Genomic DNA, 21099 nt, shown 5'->3' on the forward strand with positions numbered 1-21099 from the left:
GCCATATAATAAGAGCAGAGGAGCAGGAGCCGGGTGCATTGTTCGCAGCAGTAGGTGGCAGCAGGAGCATGAAGCTTGTTTTAGAAGCAGTTATCGGGAACCCTGACTTGAAGGTTTTCAATGGACAATCTAAAGAACATTGCCTCATTTTTAAGAACTTAACGATTCTTACTGAGAACAGTAGTTGTGAATTGTGTTACACAATATGAACTTTACAATTAGGACATACTATATATTGGTGATATCACCCAATATGTTCTGATCCAGAGCACTGTCTAATTTCATCATACAGAAATAGGTCTTTGGAATGTTAAAGGAGATGAGTAATTCTTACTGCAGGCCGAGGTATGGGTTTCTGAGGTTTCTTGGACCCAAGTTTCTTCATTGCATTGTAATATTTTTTCTGTTCCTCTGTCATAAAGATGTCTTGACCTCCAAAGTAAAGACATAGTATAAAACTGGTTACAATCCAACATGTATTACCACAGTACTTTTACAAAAGTATTTCTGAGTCTTTCCCTTAATCCTTTTTTCAATTTTTAAAGAATATTATCTCATTTTGTATAGATTTATCCTGCCTTTTCTATTTATGTGAAATTCTGAATATTTTAATATTATGTAAAACCCATAATCACATAAAACTTAGATTAGTACAGGATTCTAATTTGATTATATTATGTTTAGGAGAAGGCTTAGGGGTCTCAAATATATTTTCATGAAGGAAAAAGTCTTTTCCTAGCTATTTTAGTGTTGACAGTTTTACTTCTTTATTCAACAATTTTTAAGCACTTCCTGTGTGCTAGACAATGTACCCAGTATTGGAATTACATAGGTATAAGACACAGTGTCTATATGGGGGAGAAAAAAAGCACTGCAGAGAAAACAATAAACTACAAGACTCAGAAACAGGCTTTATATAGGGGAGTACCCCTAAGCTAGACCTTAAATAATTATTAAAGGTTTGTTAGGCAAAGCATTTTAGGAAGAGAAAATATCCTATGTAAGGTCATGGAGGGACAAGAGCATGCCTTGTTCAGAAAAGGGCAGAAAATCCATGTAGCTATGCGTGTAGCAAGTGATAGTATTAATGGTGGGTGGGTGGTGACTGCGGAGTAAGGAAGTAGGTATAGAAAATGTGGTGTGGGAGAAGATGAAGTTGAAAAACTGGGTAGAGATAATCCTGAAAGGTTCTGTAAGCAAGGATAAAACATTGAGGCCCACTGGATGTTTTGAAGCAGTGGTTGAATTTTTGAGTCAGAAAGACTACAGGAGATCTGCAGAGGATGAACCTGGAGAGGAGCCACCGATAAGAGATTGGAATCCTCTGCAACTGAACTGACCACATAGTGAATGGAAAAGAATCTAAAAATGATCTAAGTCTGTCATGACTATGAGTATCCTGGTTATTTGGATGTATAACAGACAGAACCTCAGAATGGAGAAAGGTGAGAGCTGAGGAATACTTATCTTCTTTTTCTGTTGGTTGAAGTTATCTATGATGACACCAATGAATAGATTCAGAGTGAAGAATGACCCAAAGATGATAAAGATGACAAAGTATAAATACATATACAGATTTTCTTCATATACAGGCTGAAGTTTAACCTAAATAATATTGAAAATATTAAATAATATTTAAAAACACAATAAATACTTGAGCCAAATAACAAATTTGGTGAGTGTTGTTACTTACTATAGAGCTATTTTGCCTTGACCTGAGATATTGTTCTGCAAATGCAGTTCTTTTTTCAAATTAGTATGGTCTAGTATAATGAAAGTTTGTTATTTTTATGTTTGGTCTTGAATCTGTTTTCCCATTGTGGCTTGCCTGTTCATATTCTTTAGGGTAAATAACAGTGGTATAAACAAGGCAAACATTTTAAACCTATTATTAGTCTTACTATAACTTTTTTGCAGTGTTTTCAACTTGGGTTTGGAAATGCTAGCTCTTGGAGATATGGCTTTAATAATAGAACATTTACTTCTCAGAGGAAAATTCAGCATAAACAGATATGTTCTGAGAAATTATTTTTATTCCTGTTTTCTAACTTGAAAAACTCTGGAACTTGCTTGCTTTTTATCATGATATTTTTGGGAACTGCTTCACAGACTCTGGTTTATCATACTCTTGAGGAATAAGGAGAGACAGGTTACTTCCCCACTGAGCAGCTTTCCCAATCTTAAAAATCTCATTTACTGGACCAATCTGATTTTTATAATCCGTGCAGTTAGATACCCTTTCATATTAGATATATAATAGGTACGTATTAACCAAAATATCATTTATATTGAAGTGAATTGACTTGAAAAGATAATTTCTACATGCAGTTGTAAATGTTCTGATTGCATTTAACACAAAATTCTGGGCCTTTCAGTTAAATTATCACAAATGTTCACTATGGAAAAATCTAGTAGCTATAAATAGTATTTGAGTGATACTTACATCTCGTGAATCAACAGCTGCATACATAATATCCATCCAGCCTTTAAATGTGGCCTGTAAACAACATATATTTGAATTCTGCATAAAAGCCTAATCCCAAAATATGCATTTTACTATGTGAAAATCTGGTAGTGTTATTAAAAATAATTTTTTGTACAATATTATGAAATATTCTATTGAAATTAATTGAATGAATAAGTGAAATTGAAATAGGACAAGATTTTATTTCAAATCTGGAACTCTTTTCTTTGTCTTGGAAGATATTCTTGTGTTTTTTCTACACTAAAATTTAACTGGGTGAAATTTATCTCAGTCTCAAATCCCTTTCATACCAAAAGGTAAGCTCTATGATTCAAACCTATGGCGTGTTTAAACACTACTCAATCATTTTCTTTAAATGATTATTGATTAATTAATATACTGTCAATTAAGTCAAAATTATTAAATACTACACATTTTGATATTCATGCCATAAGATTTGCATTTCCACACATAGTAGACCCATACTCCTTAAATGTTGGTACAATTATCTAGCTAATAATCCATACACTTAATTAATCACAATAGAATGCATTATTTTAATACATAAAATTGCTTATTTGGCAATGATTGCTTCAGAAAACTAAAAACAATAATAACACAATAGCACTCAATAATATAACAAGAAAAAACAAGCAGAAATATAAAATTGCATTAGAACATACGAACAGCTGAACGCTGGGGAAAATACATTATGAAATCACTGCAAAATATCTTTACAGTCAAGACAAGCTAATAGTAGCAGTATTATCATCAACTACATTTGTACTGTCAGATATTAACCACTCAAGCAGAGAAGAAAGAAATGAACTTACTTGAAACATTTTGAAAACATTTTCGGAATGCACACAGTAGGCACTTACCACTTGAAGCAATGCGAGATAGCCAGCACCAACATTATCAAAGTTTACTTTCACATTTTTCCACCGAGCTTGCTTGCCGAGAGCCTGACAATCACTCAGATTGTTAACGTCACTGACATCAAACATGTCACCTGTTGTTGTGTTTACGCAGTGGTAGAACTTTCCAGCAAACAAATTCACACCCATGATGCTAAAGATTAGCCAGAAGATGAGACAGACCAACAACACGTTCATGATAGAGGGAATTGCTCCAACAAGAGCATTCACAACCACCTAGAGGAGGAGATGAGGATAAGCCAACTTACAAATCATTAAAATGGAAAACATTTCTTCCATCATTTATTTAATACTAAAATGGCTCTGATGTGAGTTAAATAAAAATCTAGGTGGACATATTGTTTCTTCTGATATTTCCTGGGACATATTCGATACGGGAAAACAAACTGACACAACTAAAGAGTTAAAGGATTTAAGGAAATGAAAATATGCCAAAGTGTGAAAAGAAATAAACAAAAACCTGATACAGTAAGATGCAGTCAGAAAATGATTGTATTCTAGGGAGAAAAAAGAAAAAAGAAGATGCATTTACTACCAACAGAAGAAATAATCATTCAGCAATACATTCTGATTTTCAAGAGTGTTAATGAATGAGTGATGATTTGAAAATGTAGTTAAACAAACCTTTTACAAATAAACAAAGTATTAATAATGCCTTAAATTTGTATCCCCAGATTAAGTTAACTTTTTATGACTATGAAGAATAGTATTAGGAATTTACAAGGTTCTTTTTTCCCCTATTACTAATTCTCAATTTTAAAAAAGTATAGTAAGTTAAGAAATGAGACGGAATTTATATCTGGACATAAAAATACTGAATGTATTCCCATTGTTATTATTCTAGATCTCTTAAATATTCACTTTGGGTCACATGTTACTTCAACAAAGCAGGCCAACCTATTTCATGAAGGAGAAATTCAGTCACCTTTCCTCTAATTAAATTCAAAAGAGATTAATATGTATTTTCAGATCTCTAGTGATTTGTATCTTCCTTTAATTAATCTGGTTCATATTTGGACTATTTTGTTAAGCACTTAAGTGAAACTGTTGTTTTATTTTAAAATACTGTAACCATTATTTTAGAAATCAACACCAAAGAATTTTTAAATTAATATCAAAGCCTGAAATCCAAAGTGGTAAAAATTTTATATGCTACTCAAATTTTATTTCTTTTGGAAATTTTCTTATATATTTTACTTAAACCAGTTTTTCCTCCCAAATTTATATAAAATGACCTCCACAAGTTCTTTTATCATCAAATAAATTCATGATACCTTTTACAATATTTTATACCTAGAATGTTAATTCTGCCATATGACTGAATTAAAAATGCCAAATTTAGAATAATTTTCAAATTAGAGCAAACTTACAAGTTTTTTGTTTTGTTCAATTGCTATCTCCTCTCAAAAATGAATTACTAATATGAAACTGTGCGACCAGATGAAGGCTTATGTAATGTCAGTAATGGTAAAAGATTGATGTGAAAAAAATGTGAAATTACATAATAAATTTTATTAATTTTATCTTGTGACTTTATTAGGTAGCAATGAGATAAAATTATAATGTAAAACCAAATATTTCTTTGCATACACTGCATCTGGAAAGTGATTTTATTCTCCCTGGTGAGTGAATCTCAAAGTTAAGGCTGAAGTGTTTTTATTGCTTAAACAAACCACCTCCTAACGTAAAAGCCCTGTGGCCTAGAAGAAATTCAATATCCATGTGCATTTGCAAGCTGGATTAAACAAAGCTGGCCTTTGTGCTAAATAATACTTTGAGGGGCGTGGCAAGTGGGTGTGTATATAAGTGTGTACTTTATATTTCGATGCATAAAATATACACTAAGGAAGTGAGCTGGAGAGGAAAATACAACAGCTATTGGAAAGATTGAACCTTATTGAGAATGCTCACTTAACAGGGAGATCTACAAAACAAACCCCAGGTGTTGCCTGCAATGCTTAGTTAATTATCCTAACCTCTACTTTGGTTGTTTAGGATATATATATTTTGTCAGAGGCTACAATTTAGTGTTGTTTTCTTGTACAACAACTATTTTTATTACTGATATTAACTGAAAAAGTAAAACACAAAAACCATTTTACCTTTCATTCATTACTAGTAATTTTTTAAGAAATCAAACTATCTATTGAGAGGAGGAAACTCTCCTAGAATGAATGCCAGTAGTAGTTAGTCATTTTAAAGTACATAAACTTTGAAAAGAAATAAATGGCATCACTTTGTTTTTAGATGTTGTGGAAACATCCTTGAGTTGACAACTCAAGACCTGGATTGGAAGGAAGACCTGGATTCTAGTTCTGTTCTGCCACAATTTTTGAGGGCCCTGTTGTAGTTTCATGAATCTAGGCTTAGTGATCTTTAAGTTTTCTGCCCTGAAACTTCGTAATTCTTATGAAATAAGTATCAGAAGAGTATGGCACCCCTCTGTACCTAAGTCATTACTTACGTTTAATTTTGACATGAATCATCAGAACTTTTATTCTTACCCTCATGCCTTCAAACCGGGATAAAGCTCTCAGAGGTCTTAAAGCTCTTAATGTTCGTAGGGATTTGATGGCACCAAGTTCTGAGTAGCCAAGAGCATTGGCTACTAAGCTAACCAAAGAAACCTAAAAAAAGAAAAAAATGTCAATCAGTTCACGAAGAAATAAACTATTGACTAAAGGCATAGGGTGTAATATCTATTCTTTAGTGGCAACCAAGTATAATTTCAGACATACCTTGGCAGCCTTCATTTTCTACATAGTGCGATCATCTTACATTGCCAGTCTCATCTCATCTTACCAGTGAAACTGGAGACCTTGCCCGTTTATATAAACATCTGTAAACCCCTCCAGTTAGATATTTCACCCATGGAGCCCTTTTCAACCTTTGCATATACCACTGATAATTTGGGATTTGATTCAAAAGCCATATCCTCCATGGATCTGTGCTTAATATCATTGATTAGAAATCACTTTTCTCTTCCAAATTTATGTAGTATCTTGGTTATGTGTTTTGGACGTATTTACCAGGTAATAGAGTCAATTGGTTGGATATCTTCTTTCCCCTTCCAGGTCACATTAGCTTTTTATGGGCTGAGATGAAACATTCTTTTAACATTTCTAATAATCTCTGGTTGAATATGCTTTAGTCAATATATGTTAGATAAATAGAAAAAGAAGAAAATATTACCTCTAAAAACATTTTATCAGACCGTGTAGTTTCATAATAATGAAAAATTTTTAACTTAAACTATTGGACTTAGGATTTAGAATGCAGTACCTCTCAGAGTGATAATACACCTTTCTAATATTTACACACATGTTAAATTTTACTTAAATATATTAAAAGTTAAAGAAGACATGTCTTTGGGAGGAAGAGACTATTTGCTTTGATTTCCTTTCAGTGTAATATTTATTGAAAATTTACCATATGCTAGGTTCTATTCTGAGTGTCTTATATGTATATATCTCAAGAAATATGTACTGTTACTTTTGCCTTTCCACTGATGAGGAAGTTGAGTTCTCTGCTCCCCTAACCCCCCAAAGGGAAAAAAGATACACAGGCAAAAAGAGAAGAAGTTAGAATCCTAGAGATCTGACTTCAAAACTGTGTCTTAACCTTTTGTACCCATTATCAAAAACTCATTCTTAATCTGAACCACAGAACACAGAATATGACTTGAATGATTATCTTCTTAATTCTTGTGAGGATTGTATATAACTAGTCCATTTCTTGATGCACAGGAGAGAAGTTAAATTATTACAACCACTGGATGGCTTAAGGGCCATGGTATAAAGGATTACATAAAAGACAGAACCAAAGCTTTAAAGGCAAATGGAACCACTGTCCTCTCATTGTTTAACTTAACATGTATGTCACAGAGTTGAACAGAAAAAAAAAAAGACTTGAATGTTAAACTTGACTAGTGGCAGTATAATTTATTGAGCTATTTATTTCTGTCTAGTATCCACTGCTACAGAAGACTGGAAAGGTTATTAGAGAACACACAGGCTTCTATATTCTGGGTTCCTCTGCCTCAGGAAGCATTCACAGCTTCAAGTTTTTGAAGCTGCTTTCTCAAGACTTCATTCATTTAAAGAAGATAGCTGCAAATTTCTCTAGACCCTGGGCATTTAAAGAAAATAGCTGCAAGGCCAGAACCAGAAGTTCTGGAAGGACAGCAAGTTGTGGGTTGAAAGCCGGGAGGCATCACTTGGATATAACCACCCCATCACACTGGGGGCCCTCTGTGTGTTGCTAGAGAATCTGGGCATTAGTGAACTGCCTGCCTTCTCAGTGGTCCTCCTATCATTTTGTGTAGGACAAAAACTCATTTTATTGAGTTAACTATTGTGAAAAACAATATGCTTTAAAGGCAATTTGAAATAAATAATTTACAAGAGTTGCAATATACTTAAATTTTGAAGATAATACCTTATATTGGTAGAGTGCTTTACAACTTACAGTGATCTTTTTCACTCATTATCTGTGTCTCAGAGTAGTAAATGACTAGTCCAAGAAAAAGTAGCAAGGGGGAAAGCACATAACTGGAATTTCTGTTTCCGAGTCCAGTGTGTTTCCCACCTCAGCAACTTTGTCCTCGACCTTTCAATATATAGTATTTTAATCTTCCTCTCTTTTATACTAAACACAAAAGGCATTCTTGCTAATGTATGCAAAGTGTAACAAAATCTGCCCAAAACTGAATTTTTAGTACAATTTACATGATTTTAAGTACCTCACTACCCAGAAAATACATGAAACTGACTGTGCTAGAGGCTTCAGGGGCTTAATTGTCATCCGCACCTTTTCACATTCCTGTGGCAGCCTCTCTTGAGACTGAGAAGGAAAGGAATAATGAGAAGGAATTTTTTTTTCCAGGTTCATAATTTATTGTACAAATTGAGTATCACATGATGAGCTGACATTAGCTTCTTTAGGCATGAGAACTTAACAGATGAGGTACAGTTTAGGATCCGTTTATGTTGCTTTCACAGATGGAGTTTTTTTAGACCTTAACTTGAAGTATAAGACTATCAAAGCAATGCTTCCATATGTGGCCAGAACACAATTCATTCTCCCTGTGAGAGTGTAAGAGTTGAAGTATTTTTTGATGCCAGTGGAATGGAATTGGGCATCAGTTTCTGGACCTGCCATGATTTCAGTCTTCCAAAAGACACAGACTCTGCAGCCTGTGTCCTTCAATGTACGCAGCTGCCCCTCGGCCCACCCAGAAGAAGCCACCTCCTTTTTTTTTTTTTTTAATTTAGGAACTGGATTTATTTTGCTCCTGGATGAACAATAATTGGATAATCCGTGTTTTGTTTGTTTTACTTATCTAGTGCAAACACCCCGAAATTCCCCCAATTCCCATAGGCTTTTTAGTTTTGAGAATGGAAGAAGACCCTGGAAGTCCTGTGACTGGTTAATGAACCAAGTGATGTGAATTTATTTCCCTTAAAAATGGCTAATGATAATTTTTTATGTTTGGTATAAACAGTTAAAAGATTAAAACCATATGGTCACCTGCATACATTTAGATGATATATTTCAGTGCAAAAGCTTGCATAATTTTTGATGGAGAAATTTAAGAGTATTCCCATTAAAACCAGAAATAGAAAAATGTGCCCTTTACCAACGTTATTACTTAACAAGAAATAAAGCTATAAAAAATAAAAGCTATAAGAATTAGAAAAGTGGAAGTTATTATTTATGCATGTTATTGTTGACCTGAAAGAAAAACAAGGGAATAAAGAGAAAAACTATTGTAATAATTGTTTTAGGCTCTGACTAATATATTTTTCATATTAATTTTTTTTAAGTTTGTACAGGTATCTTTTGGAACTATACAAACTTAAAAATATTAACAAGGAAAAATAAAAGTATAAGAATAATCTAAACTATTATTGTTTTAATAAAAATAGCAATCAGAAAGGACAGATCCCACATGATATTAAAACCAATTATAAATCTAATAATTACAGCTTTCATATTAGTAGACAAAAAGTGAATGAAGCAAATCCAAATTAGACCGACATACCAAGAGTTAGCATGAAGATAAGGGTAGCATTTTGAATGAGAGGTGAAAGAAACAACTTAAATGAGAAACCATTTGGAGGAAGATAGTATTGGAGCCTCACCTCACACCTTACACCAAAATAAGTTCCAGTGACAAAGAAGGCAAGAATATACAATGGAGAAAAGACAGTCTCTTCAGCAAGTGGTGTTGAGAAAACTGGACAGCTGCATGTAAATTTAAAAAGTTAAGACACTCCCTCACACCATACACAAAAATAAACTCCAAATGAACTAAAGACTTAAACATAAGACAAGACACTAAAAACCTCCTGGAAGAAAACATAGGCAAACATTTTCTGACATAACTCATAGCAGTGTTCTCCTAGGGCAGTCTACCTAGGCAAGAGAAATAAAAACAAAAATAAACAAATGGGACTTTATAATAATTTTTTCACAGCAAAGGAAACTATTAAAAAAAGAAAAGACAACCTATGGAATGTGAGAAAATATTTGCAAATGATGAGACTGATAAGGGCTTAATTTCCAGAATATACAAACGGCTCATGCAACTTAATAAGAAAAAACCAAACAACCAATCCAAAAATGGGCAGAAGACCTAAACAAGCAATTCTCCTATGAAGACATACAAATGGCCAATAGGCACATGAAAAAATACTCAATATTGCTAATTATCAGAAAAATGCAAATCAGAACTACAGTGAAGTATCACCTCACAACAGTCAGAATGACCATCATCAAAAAGTCCACAAACAATAAATACTGAAGAGGGTGTGGAGAAAAGTGAACTCTCTTAGATTGCTGGTGGTAATGTAGTTTGGTACCTTTATGGAAAATAGTACGGAGATTCCTCAAAAAACTAAAAATAGGATTACCATATGATCCAGCAATCCCACTCCTGGGCATGTATCCAAAGGGAACTCTAGTTGAAAAGACACATGCACCCTACCCAGTGTTCATAGCAGCACTATGTACAATAGCCAAGACATGGAAACAACCTAAATGTCCATCCACAAATGACTGGATAAGGAAGATGTGGTGTATTTATATGATAGAATACTACTCAGCCATAAAAAATAGTAAAATAATGCCATTTGCAGCAACATGGATGGACCTGGAGATCATTATTCTAAGTGAAGTCAGCCAGAAAGAGAAAGAAAAATACCATATGATAGCATTTATATATGGAATCAAAAAAAAAAAAAAGACAAATGAACTTACAAAATAGAAACAGACTCACAGACATAGAAAACAAACATGGTTATTGAGGGGAAAAGGGGATGGGAAGGGATAAATTGGGAATTCGAGATTTGCAGATAAATAATATATATAAAATAGATAAACAACAATTTTCTACTGTATAGCACAGGAAACTTCAATATCTTGTAGTAACCTATAATGAAAAATATGAAAACAAGTATATGTATGACTGAAACGTTATGTTGTACATCAGAAATTGATACAACATTGTAAACTGACTATACTTTAATGAAAAAAAGTTACAGATTGATCAGAAATTAAAACATAAAAATGGATGGAGAAACAAATAAAACTCAAATACAAATGGAAAAGAAACATGAGAAAATGTTTAATAATCTTAAAAGGAAATGGTCTTCATAAGCATGAGAAAAACCAAGAAGGGACAAAAGGACTGATAAATTTGACTAAATCAATTGAAAACATTTTTACATAACAAAAAACTCAAGAGACAAAAGCCCAAATAGGCAAGAGTCATACCACATGTGACAAAACAGTAAATTTCCTTAATAGGAAAAAAACTCCTACAAATCAGTAACAAAAAGGTCATTAGCAAACAGTACATATACGCATAGAAATTCCCTCTAAACTTTCATTTTAATGTATTTGTTTGAACAACATAATTATTTATATTCCCTATTAGAATTCAACTAGAAAGAGAATGAAAGAATACAAAGAGAATGTGAAAGGAGACAAGGAAGAGAGTTAAATTCTGGACTGTAAAGCGCACTGGAATGATTACTTTCTCAGCAGAGCAGAAGCAGGATCATGAAACCCAGGTACCTGAAGAAGCAAGTCAGATTGTTTCAATGGACTCTCAAAAGGCTATGGACCTGGAGACACCATGTTCCTCTAAAACAGGTGTAATGGATGGCACTGAAAACAGAGTTGCTTCAAATTCTCTATGTAGGGAAACTGGACACTTGAGGCCCTTCATCCACCCCTCTCCAGCCCTGTAGGAGAGCAGGATGGAATAATACCTTTACGGCTTACAGAATAAAATCTTTATCTGTTACAGAGGTCAGAACGTAGAAACAATAATCCACATTGTGGTTGAGTTTCCCTGTGAGACCAGAAAAGCTTCTTTAATGTATCATGCAATGGAGGGTTTTCCATTAATAGCACCTTAGGGATTAAATGGCATGTGGACTCAGTATTTCTTAGGGCAAGGCACCTAGAGCTTCAGGTTGCTAAGCGCACATTTCCTCCCTTCCACTTCAGAACAGTCCTGTTTCCTGTTGGCTAGGCAGCTTCTAAAAAGGGGCTCAGGTAGTGGTGAGGGCTAGGTACAATGCTGCCATGGAGGTGGTGGCAGAGGGATTTTAGTGAAGATGGGAGGTTAGGGATACTGGAGATGGCAGGATTTGATCAGCTGTGATGGGTGTGGTTTACAGTAGGAATGTAGTGAAGGCTATCCAGTGTCTGAGAAGTGAAGAGCAGTTCTTATCCAACGTCAGTCAGGAATGAGAGTTCTAACACTTTTATATAAGGGGAGTTTGTAAGTCAGGGCTGCCTCTTTGCCTTTGACATTCTGCTTCTGCCTTCGGCTTTTACAGTTTATTTGTTTGTCTGTAACTTTTGATATGATCAGAAAATTCACAGTGCTCAAAACACATGTGAAAGCAAACATCTTTCGGTCATTATGGTATTGTTTGTGGCGAGGGAAGCTAGATATAATCTAAGTGTTCATTCCTGGGGAACATATGAGTAAATTCTGCTTGTGCATCACTGTGGACTGCTGTGTGGCACATAGAAGCCATGGGTTCAATAGGAATTTCATTTAAATATTCCAAACACCATTTTTCAAAAGTGAGGACTTTGAATCAAATGATTTCTAAGTTTACTTCCTTGCCTGAAATCTATCATTCAGTAATTTCAAGATGATTAAAGCAAAATAACACTTTACGTTATTCATGCTGAAAAGATACAGTATCTTTATTAATGGATGCATCATCTTTAATCAAGTATACTATAGTAAAATACTTCACGTTCTGGTCTGATTGATAGTGAGCATGATTACTTCTGTTTATGGGGTATGTAATTATGAATCTATCCTTAGATTTAATGAGCTGTTTTTGACATTTTACATAATGAACATATGTAGAGCATATATAGTCACTTACTAGCTAAGTAATTACTCTGTACCTCAATTTCCTCATCTACAAAATTGGGATCATAGCAGTGGATGCTTCAGTGGTTGTTGTAAAGATTCAATGAATTAAGACAAATGTTAGTTGTTATTAATATTATATATGAAAACCCTTATTTGCCTTCACTATTACTTCTTAGAATCTTAGCAGTGATGTACTGTAAGGTATCCCATGGGAAGGCTTTAAAAAAAAAAAAAGAAAAAGAAAGAGCTGTGTGGATCTTCCTAACGGAGGTGTTTAACGAGGTAATGACTGGAGTCAGGGAGAACGTTTAGTAAACCATTGCTTGGTCCAGTTAGTCGTTGTGGTGTTGGTGTGATGTTGAAGAGGAGTGTCCAATTCATTTTTTAGAAGGTAAAATGGAGTAGAATTTGCTGATTGATCGATTGTGAGGGGTGAAGAGAGGGATAAGTTGAAGATAACATTTAGTTTAGCTTCATAGATATACCACCACCAGTTTCAATAGGAAATTCAGGAAGAAATGCATGATTGCAGGGAAAAAGTAATGAGTGTACTCAGGAGGAGTATCAGTAGGTCTTATCTAGGAAGCAATAAGAAATGTTAATGGGAGTTTAAGGAAAGATCAGAATTGTGCTAAAAGTCGTAATCTTTTAAAAATGGAACATAGAATTTGTGCTGTTAAGTTAATAGGATTATATTTTTAAACCTGGCCAGTGAGAAATTTTTCTTATTAATAAATTGATGATACTGAAAGAGAATTAAATCCTTCCAAAAAAGGAATAATGTGAATCATTCCCACTAGGAAACATTTGTAGAAAAGGCCAAAGCACATACTAGACTGTTTGCATGGAAGTATGTCTGGAGAGAGATCAGAAATTGATATAAAGTGACAATTTATAGCTATTCAGTTCCTTTATCTCAAAATTCTTTTAATTTAATCACATCTTTCCACAAGAGCCCCAGGTAAAATTCAGGGCAGATGTGTACATATTAGCAAGGCATCTCATTGTTTTCATTCACTAGCTCCAAAGGCAACCAACTTCAGAGTATAATGTAGGAACTCTTTGACTAGTGCAGTATTATATTTCAGATATATCTGTGCTCTGTTGCAAAATATGGGGGAAAGAGCACAGTGCTAGATAGAGGTAGCTCTGCCACCTAACAGCTGTATGACATCTCTAAACCTCATTTTATCAGTAGCAAAATAGAGATAATAAGAATTACATCACAGAATTGTTAAGAGGATTAATAAATAATTTATAATTAAAAAGCATTATCGATAATGAGGTTTGTAATGTGGGGGTTAGGAAAGCACAGTCATTAGAGCCAGATTCCTTAGGCAAGAAATCCGACTTAACCTCTTATTAGCTGTGTTTACTTGAGCGAGTAACAACCTTTCTTTGCCTTAAGTTTCCCTAGGAGAATAATTATGGTTTATAACTCAAGAGTTCTGAAGATTAGATGAGTTAACATATACAAAGTAATTTTAGCAGCAGCTGTACACAGTAAGCATTAAATCAGGGTTACTAATTTTCTTTATTATCAATTAGGTCAGGCTCTTAATTAGTACCATTCCCACAGTAAGTGCTCAGAAAGTGCTAGGCATCTTATTGTGGCTGCTAAAACTAACAACAATTCTGGCTTCATTACTTGAGAATGCCAGTATGTCAAGAATGGAATGTCAAGAACCTAAGGCAGGGACCACCAGATTCTAGAGGTTGATGGCAATTTGAAATACATATTAGAATCAGAAAATGTCCCTATTCTGCTTTTGTTCACCTCAACAGAGCAGCTGATGAGTACTGTAAAGAGCCCTTAAGCAAGAAGGAAAAGAGTTTCTGAGTATCAGCAAACATCAAGCATCTCATTTCAACCACATCAGCAACTTGTGCTGTCTGTAAAGTGGAAATCACTTGTGGGCAATAACTATTTCATGATGGTTGACTCTTTACCAAGAGTGTGTTTTGCACACCTTAGCACTTTGGATAATTTAGAACCAAATTTGAAGTTTTCATGATAGTTGCTCAATGAATTTTCTTAGGGATGACATTTATGCAAAAATCCATAAGGACCCCAAAAATGTGAACTTTTTTCAATAAATTATGATTGTATGTTTAGTTCATTTTGTGGCTAAAAATAGCATCTATAGTATAGTTATAGTATAGGATAGTTTGGTTTTAATATGAAGATAGTATCTTTTTGACCTTTAGATAGGAGAAAAAAATGTTTTACAGAATCAGAAAAAGTGGTCCATCTAGTATAGTATTCTGGCAAACAAAATCATGGGTTAAGTTGTCCTACTTGATTCTAGCCTGAATTATCATACTTGCTGTCTCTATCTCCATCTCCATTCTTTCCTAAATCTTTCCAGTATTTCCAATACTTTATCCCCATCACTTCTATGAGACATCTCTTAAAAATGACACCAATGATGTCCATTTTATCCAATCTGTCATTTCTCAGTACTCATGTCACTTGACTTCCTTGTAGCATCTGACAAAATTGATCACCCCTCCTTTAGAAAAACCCAACCATCTCCTCTGGGCTTCTGTGACACTATCTATATTCTTGTTTTCTTTTTCCTTCTAACTGCTACTTCTCTATCTAATTTACTGGTTACTCCTCTTTTGCTCAACTTCTAAATGTTGAAATGTCCCCAGAGTTTGGTCTAGGCCCCCTTGTCAACTTGCATTCTTTGCCTAGGTGAGCAAATCCAGGTTCATGGCTTCAAATGTCATCTGTTTCTTGACTCCTAAATTCATAATCAGGTCTTGGCAACTCTCCAAAATTGAGACTTGCATAAAATTCAACATCTTATCCTAAATGTCTAATAGGTATCTCAAACTTAGTACATCCCTCTCTCACCTACCATCTGCTTGCCCTGTCAAACCTGTTTTTTCATCTTCCCCATTCCAGTTAATGATTTCATTCTCTTCCCGTTTGTTCAGGTTGAAAGAAAATCTATTTGTTGAATCCTCCCTTTTCTTCTATACCACATATCTAGTTCTTCAGTAAGTTTCATCACCTTAATCTTGTCTTTCCGAGATTATTAGTCCCTAATTGATCTCCTGGCTTTGACTTTTTGCCATTCCTTCCCCATAGCCAGATGTGATCATTTAAAAACAGTAGATCAGGTCCCTGCTCACCCTCCCTTCCCTGAGCTTCCCATTGTAACTCCAATCAATATATAATAAATTACATAATATATGCAATACATAATACATTACAATAAAACATGAACTTCTTACCATGGCCTCTAGGTACCTCTCTAAATTCAGTTTCTATTACTCTTGCCCATGTTTCATCATACACAAGCACAACAGTTTTCTATCTGTCTCTTTAGTGTCCTGAGCTCATACTCACTTCACGGCCTTCAGATTATTCTTTTCTGTTCCCTCAGGTCTTCGATGGCTGACCCATTGTTATAAACTGAATGTTTATGTCCGCCCAAAATTCATATGTTGAAATCTAACCCTCAGTGTGAAGGTATTTGGAGGTGGGGACTTTTGGAGGGGATTAGGTCATGAGGGCAGAGCCCACATGAATGGGATTAGTGCCCTTATAAACACCCCAGAGAGCTCGCTTGCTCCTTCCTTCATGTGAGGACACAGCAAAAAGGCTGCTGCCTCTGAACTAGGAAGTGGGCTCTTGCCAGACTCTGAATCTGCTGGCACTTTATTCTGGGACTTTGTAGCCTCCAGAACTGTGAAAAATAAATTTCTGTTGTTTATAAGTCACTAAGTCTATGGCAGTCTTGTTACAGCAGCCCAAATGGACTGAGACACTCTTTCTCATCATTTACCTCCCCAAAGACACCATCCCTAGACTCTCTTGCTAACACTCTCCTGCTGCTCCCCATTCTGCAGTCATTCTCTATCCCATTCCCTTACTTTATTTCATCTGCCTTTATCTTATTTTTAGATTTTATTTGTTTAGATCTTTACTGTCTGTTCTGCTCTCCCATAGATCAAACAGGGCTTGATCTGTCTTGTTCGTATATCCTTTATCTAAAAGAACATGTGGCCCTTATTAGGTATTCAAAATATTTATCAGGTAAATGAATGAATGTTAACAGAGGTTGGACAGATAGTCCACTACTTTTACTTTCAGGTAGGGAATTGAAGAGATTACATTTTTATATAGATACATTTCTCAAGATTTAGAAGCATATTTCTTCAGGTTTGAAGTACTTCACTAATACTTCATTTTTTGGGGTTTGGTTTTGTTTTGTTTTTTAGCTTTTCTGCGGCTGTTGTTTACAATATACCTGATAGACTGTGAAACCCTTGTACTTTGAAAAACGGTTTTAACTCTACATTTACTTGAGCTTACTGGACCCAGTGGTCTGAGAACAAGTTGTTAGTTGAGGTTACATTAATTCAAGCATTTCAGCTCCTGCTTTGGGAAAAAGAAGAAAATAGAACCATTGAAGATTACATAACTGCCCAAAGGTAGAAGGCTTTAAGTAACCAGTTCCATTCTATTAATTTAGACCCACTAAAAGGAAAGTAATTTTGGGAGTGCCATTCTTTGTCATTAGTTTATTCATTTTGACATTATTCAGTAGATAACTGTCTGTATTAGGTGTCTAAAGATTCAAACATTATACAAAACCTTGAGAGATTTTTGCATTATATTTATTTCTCCTATATGAGGGAAATACATGGAAATACTTAAAGTACAATGTAGAAAGTATTTCAGTGAATGTAAATTTTTCAGTAAATGAAAATGTTTCAGTAAATTTCAGAATTTTCTGGAGAAGTTGTATCACATTTGTAAGCAATCTTCATACATGATAAAATCTTTTTGAACCAGGGAAGATTCTTATGTATTCTGTGTTCCATCATTTCAGGGAGAAGCTGGAGATTATAAATGCTAAATTCCAAAGCCAGTATGAAAATGTAACATTTGTACCAGTTAGATAAGAAATCTAAGGTGTACTAAAGGTGTACTAAGGAGCACTAAATTGAGAGTTACAGAATTAGGACACTAATCTCAACTTTATTACTAACTATGCTATCTTTGGAAAATTCCTTAAACTGAGGCTTTAGTTTACAATCAACTATTTAGAAAACTGTCTAGGATAAAGTTTAGATATTCTTTAAGGTCTATTTCAGCTGCAGAATATAAGAATATTAAACTTCCCTGTTTGGAAGCTTTTCAGGACAGTATTGAGATTCATCTCTATTATTCATTAAAGACCAGTCATGGAAATTGCAAGTCATTTCTAATCTATTAATAGTGACTTGGCAGCAGATTTCTTCTCAACTCAAAGGGTTAAACACATTTTGGTTATAGAATTATGAGTGTGTATGTGTAGGAGAAAGGGGTGTAGAATTTAGATAGGCCCACACTTGTCAAAGTTGATAAAAGGAATGAATGCACACATACGGCAATCATTGATTCATAGTGGCAAGTGTTAAAGCTAAAAATGAAGTGCTTTATGATTGTAGGAAAACAGTTAGAGATAGTGCTTAAAGTACTTTTTTTTTTTGGTTGGGAGGCTGAGAAGCCTTGTGCAATGGAATATCACAGACTACAAAGGACCAGCTGACTGTCATTTTGCCCCAGTGCCTCTCCATTGCTTGGAATAAAAACAAACAAACAAACAAACAAAAAAACACCAGACTGTAAGTCAGACAGATCTCAATATTGGCGGTGTTTCCTATGACTGCTCACCTTAGGGTAATCAGATTCAGAACAGCTTTACACCTAACTCTGCATGGTAAATATCTGATTAGCTACTGAGATATCTAACTAGTGATTTAAGAATGGTAATGCATTTTATTGTCTCTGTGGGTATGTGGCTGAATGAGTACAGTAAATAGGTTATTTTAACATTATTTAGTAACATGTACTCTAATAAGGGTTTAGAATGCAATTCTGATAACTCCTGGAACCAAATCTGTCTTGATTTTACCTCCTAGAGATTTTTTTTATTGAGCTGTTAATAAGCTAAGTGCTTAGATCTGTCAATTAACAGATTTTTGACTATTCCTTACCCTGAGGTCCTTAACTTTCAGAAAAAGAAGAGATGTCTGCTTGTGGCATTGAACAACTCTCTCTGTGTTTTCTCTTACCACTGTCCATATTTTTAGGACCTCTTCTATTGTTTTCCCATGGGACTTTCCTCATTTTTGCATTTATTGTAGGTTTCAAAAAGATAATTGCATAACTGTGTCGGCATTAGTGAAACGAGGTTCTCCAAAGTCAAGGTTTTAATTATTGAAATACATGAAATGTCAAAAAATAATTTCATAAAAATCACTCAGGATACTTACATCGACGATCAAGAAATCTAGCCAGCACCAGGCATTAGTGAAGTATGTTTGAAATCCATAAGCTACCCATTTGAGAAGCATTTCCAGAATGAATATATAAGTGAAGACCTTGTCAGCATATTCTAGCATGGTTTTTATAGTCTTTCGCTGTTCAATGTATATATCTTCAAAAGCCTGTGAATCAAGAATGCTTTTATTTTACTTGAATGGCTTGCCTCCACCAAATACTTTATAAAATTGCTTAGTATAATACTTGGCACAAAGCAATAATTAGATAAATATTGGCAAATATCAGACAAATAAACATGAAGCTAGACAAAATCTAAAGACTAAAACTAATGAAAAATGTTGATAAGAAAATGTCAATATCTTTACTGATTTAGTATGTCCTTTCTTCCCTGCCACTCACCCCCAAATCTCTATCTCAATTACTGCTATAAACACATACTTTTGGAGAAATAATGTGAACTCAGAAAATAACTAGAAATTCTCTTAGTGAGGGATAGACTTGACCTATTCCAGCCTTACTTTTAATGATTCTCTGAATGATCTGGCTCATTTTGAAAGAATAAATGGATTATACATAAAGAAAACAAAATACACTTTTAGTCCATAAATGTTATTCTGATTATTAGGGAGGACTGGGTGGGATTTGACATGGAAGGTAAGGAAGTTCCTGTACAGAATGTCCCTGTAAATATTTCTCAGTGAGGAAAAACATCTGCTAGAAAAACACAAGATGAGAAATTCCATCTGGCTACTCATGGTTCTGAACTCATAGTTTTTCTGAATTTTGCATAGTTAAACCCTAGGCGCCAAGCTCTGCAAGGCACAAATATACCTCCTAGTTTTTCTCCGTAATCTAAATGTGTACTTTTGGTGTTTTCAGAGAATAAGCTGAAAACTTAGGTTTCACTAGAACCTGATTCTTGCCAATATGCATTTCACTTACCAAAGCACCACTACTGAGAAGGATCATGAAGACAATGAAAGTCTCAAACCAGTTGTGTTCAACAATGCTGTAGCAGGTTTTACGGAGATTCCACCAGATCTTTCCTTTGCCTTCTTCTATACTTACTTGACAGAATGGAAACTTTTTAATACATCCTAAAAGTAATATTAAATATAATTAATTAGAAAAATTTATTTCAGTCTTAAATAGGAAGAAATAAACTTTCTTGCTCCCTCCCCATCCTATTCTCAGATCATCATTTTATAGAGCAACTGGCTACTACATTCCCTAGTTATTTTCAGCATCTCTCCTTGTATAATGCATCATTCTCAGACTTAATATCAGCCAGCTACCTAGAATTCAAGGAATTACTTTACCAATAGTTGCTTGAGTATAAATGGTTTCATTCTTTAACACTGTTTAAGATCTCTCTTTGCCTTAAGGCCAATGATAGACAGGAACACCTCTCAGGTGGGGTGAAAAACTACATGTTCAAATTGTTTATTCGTTTTTTCATGTGATCCTGGATTTGTGCTCACTTCTTTTCACACAGAAAATACCCCTGTCTTCCTAGGTATCATCCACTGTCAGTTTTCCCAAGCTAATTTATTTTCAGCCTCCGTGCTTTTCTTAGTCACATCTATGACTCATCTTGTCAGTCAGTATCTCTCTTCCTGTGTCCACCTCCTCTTAGCTTTCACGTTATTTCTAACTTCCATCCAATCTTCTGCTCTATCTGTTACTACTTATCAGATTCAATGCAATCACGTTGAATCAGCAAATCTTTATTGATTTGTGTGTTAGACACTGTACTGGTCTCTGTGAGAATAATTACTGTTCTCCCTGGCAAGGCTCTTAAACACATCATAGCCCAAATTAACCACATTTGAAACTGTAAGGGATGGGGTGTAATTATTGCAGCATCTATAAATCAAATCACAACATTGCCAGTGAGGTCTGAGGGGATTGCTTTATCAATAATGAGATGATGTTCCAGAGTTCCATTTATCTCCTAAAGTTAACTTCTCCACATTCTGAAGGATGAAAAAAAGGACAT

The 21099-nt window shown here is 34.6% G+C and overlaps 2 protein-coding genes and 1 pseudogene across 16 annotated transcripts in view; 1 reads left to right on the forward strand and 2 right to left on the reverse strand.

Moving 5' to 3' along the window:
- The window catches only part of LOC102528082 (sodium channel protein type 2 subunit alpha), a 272534-nt gene that overhangs the window by 13769 nt on the left and 237666 nt on the right, over nt 1–21099 (forward strand). The window lies entirely within an intron of this gene.
- The window catches only part of LOC102526612 (sodium channel protein type 3 subunit alpha), an 80328-nt gene that overhangs the window by 3201 nt on the left and 56028 nt on the right, over nt 1–21099 (reverse strand). For 12 of the 14 annotated variants that reach the window (XM_072961088.1, XM_072961086.1, XM_072961078.1 and 9 more), the window contains 7 exons: nt 20043–20197; nt 19091–19264; nt 5907–6029; nt 3346–3618; nt 2444–2497; nt 1468–1605; nt 335–439 (listed from right to left, as the gene is read on the reverse strand). In XM_072961088.1, coding sequence (XP_072817189.1) covers nt 335–439; nt 1468–1605; nt 2444–2497; nt 3346–3618; nt 5907–6029; nt 19091–19264; nt 20043–20197 — 1022 coding nt within the window. The remainder of the gene's footprint in view (nt 1–334; nt 440–1467; nt 1606–2443; nt 2498–3345; nt 3619–5906; nt 6030–19090; nt 19265–20042; nt 20198–21099) is intronic. The other 2 variants (XM_072961085.1, XM_072961084.1) reach the window with 1 other exon arrangement.
- On the reverse strand, nt 8274–8630 carry LOC102526349 (ATP synthase membrane subunit K, mitochondrial pseudogene; annotated as a pseudogene). Its single transcript, XR_001458834.3, has one exon. The product of XR_001458834.3 is annotated as an ATP synthase membrane subunit K, mitochondrial pseudogene (transcript).

The sequence above is a fragment of the Vicugna pacos genome, chromosome 5 (assembly GCF_048564905.1).
Source record: "Vicugna pacos chromosome 5, VicPac4, whole genome shotgun sequence".
NCBI classification, from domain to species: domain Eukaryota; kingdom Metazoa; phylum Chordata; class Mammalia; order Artiodactyla; family Camelidae; genus Vicugna; species Vicugna pacos.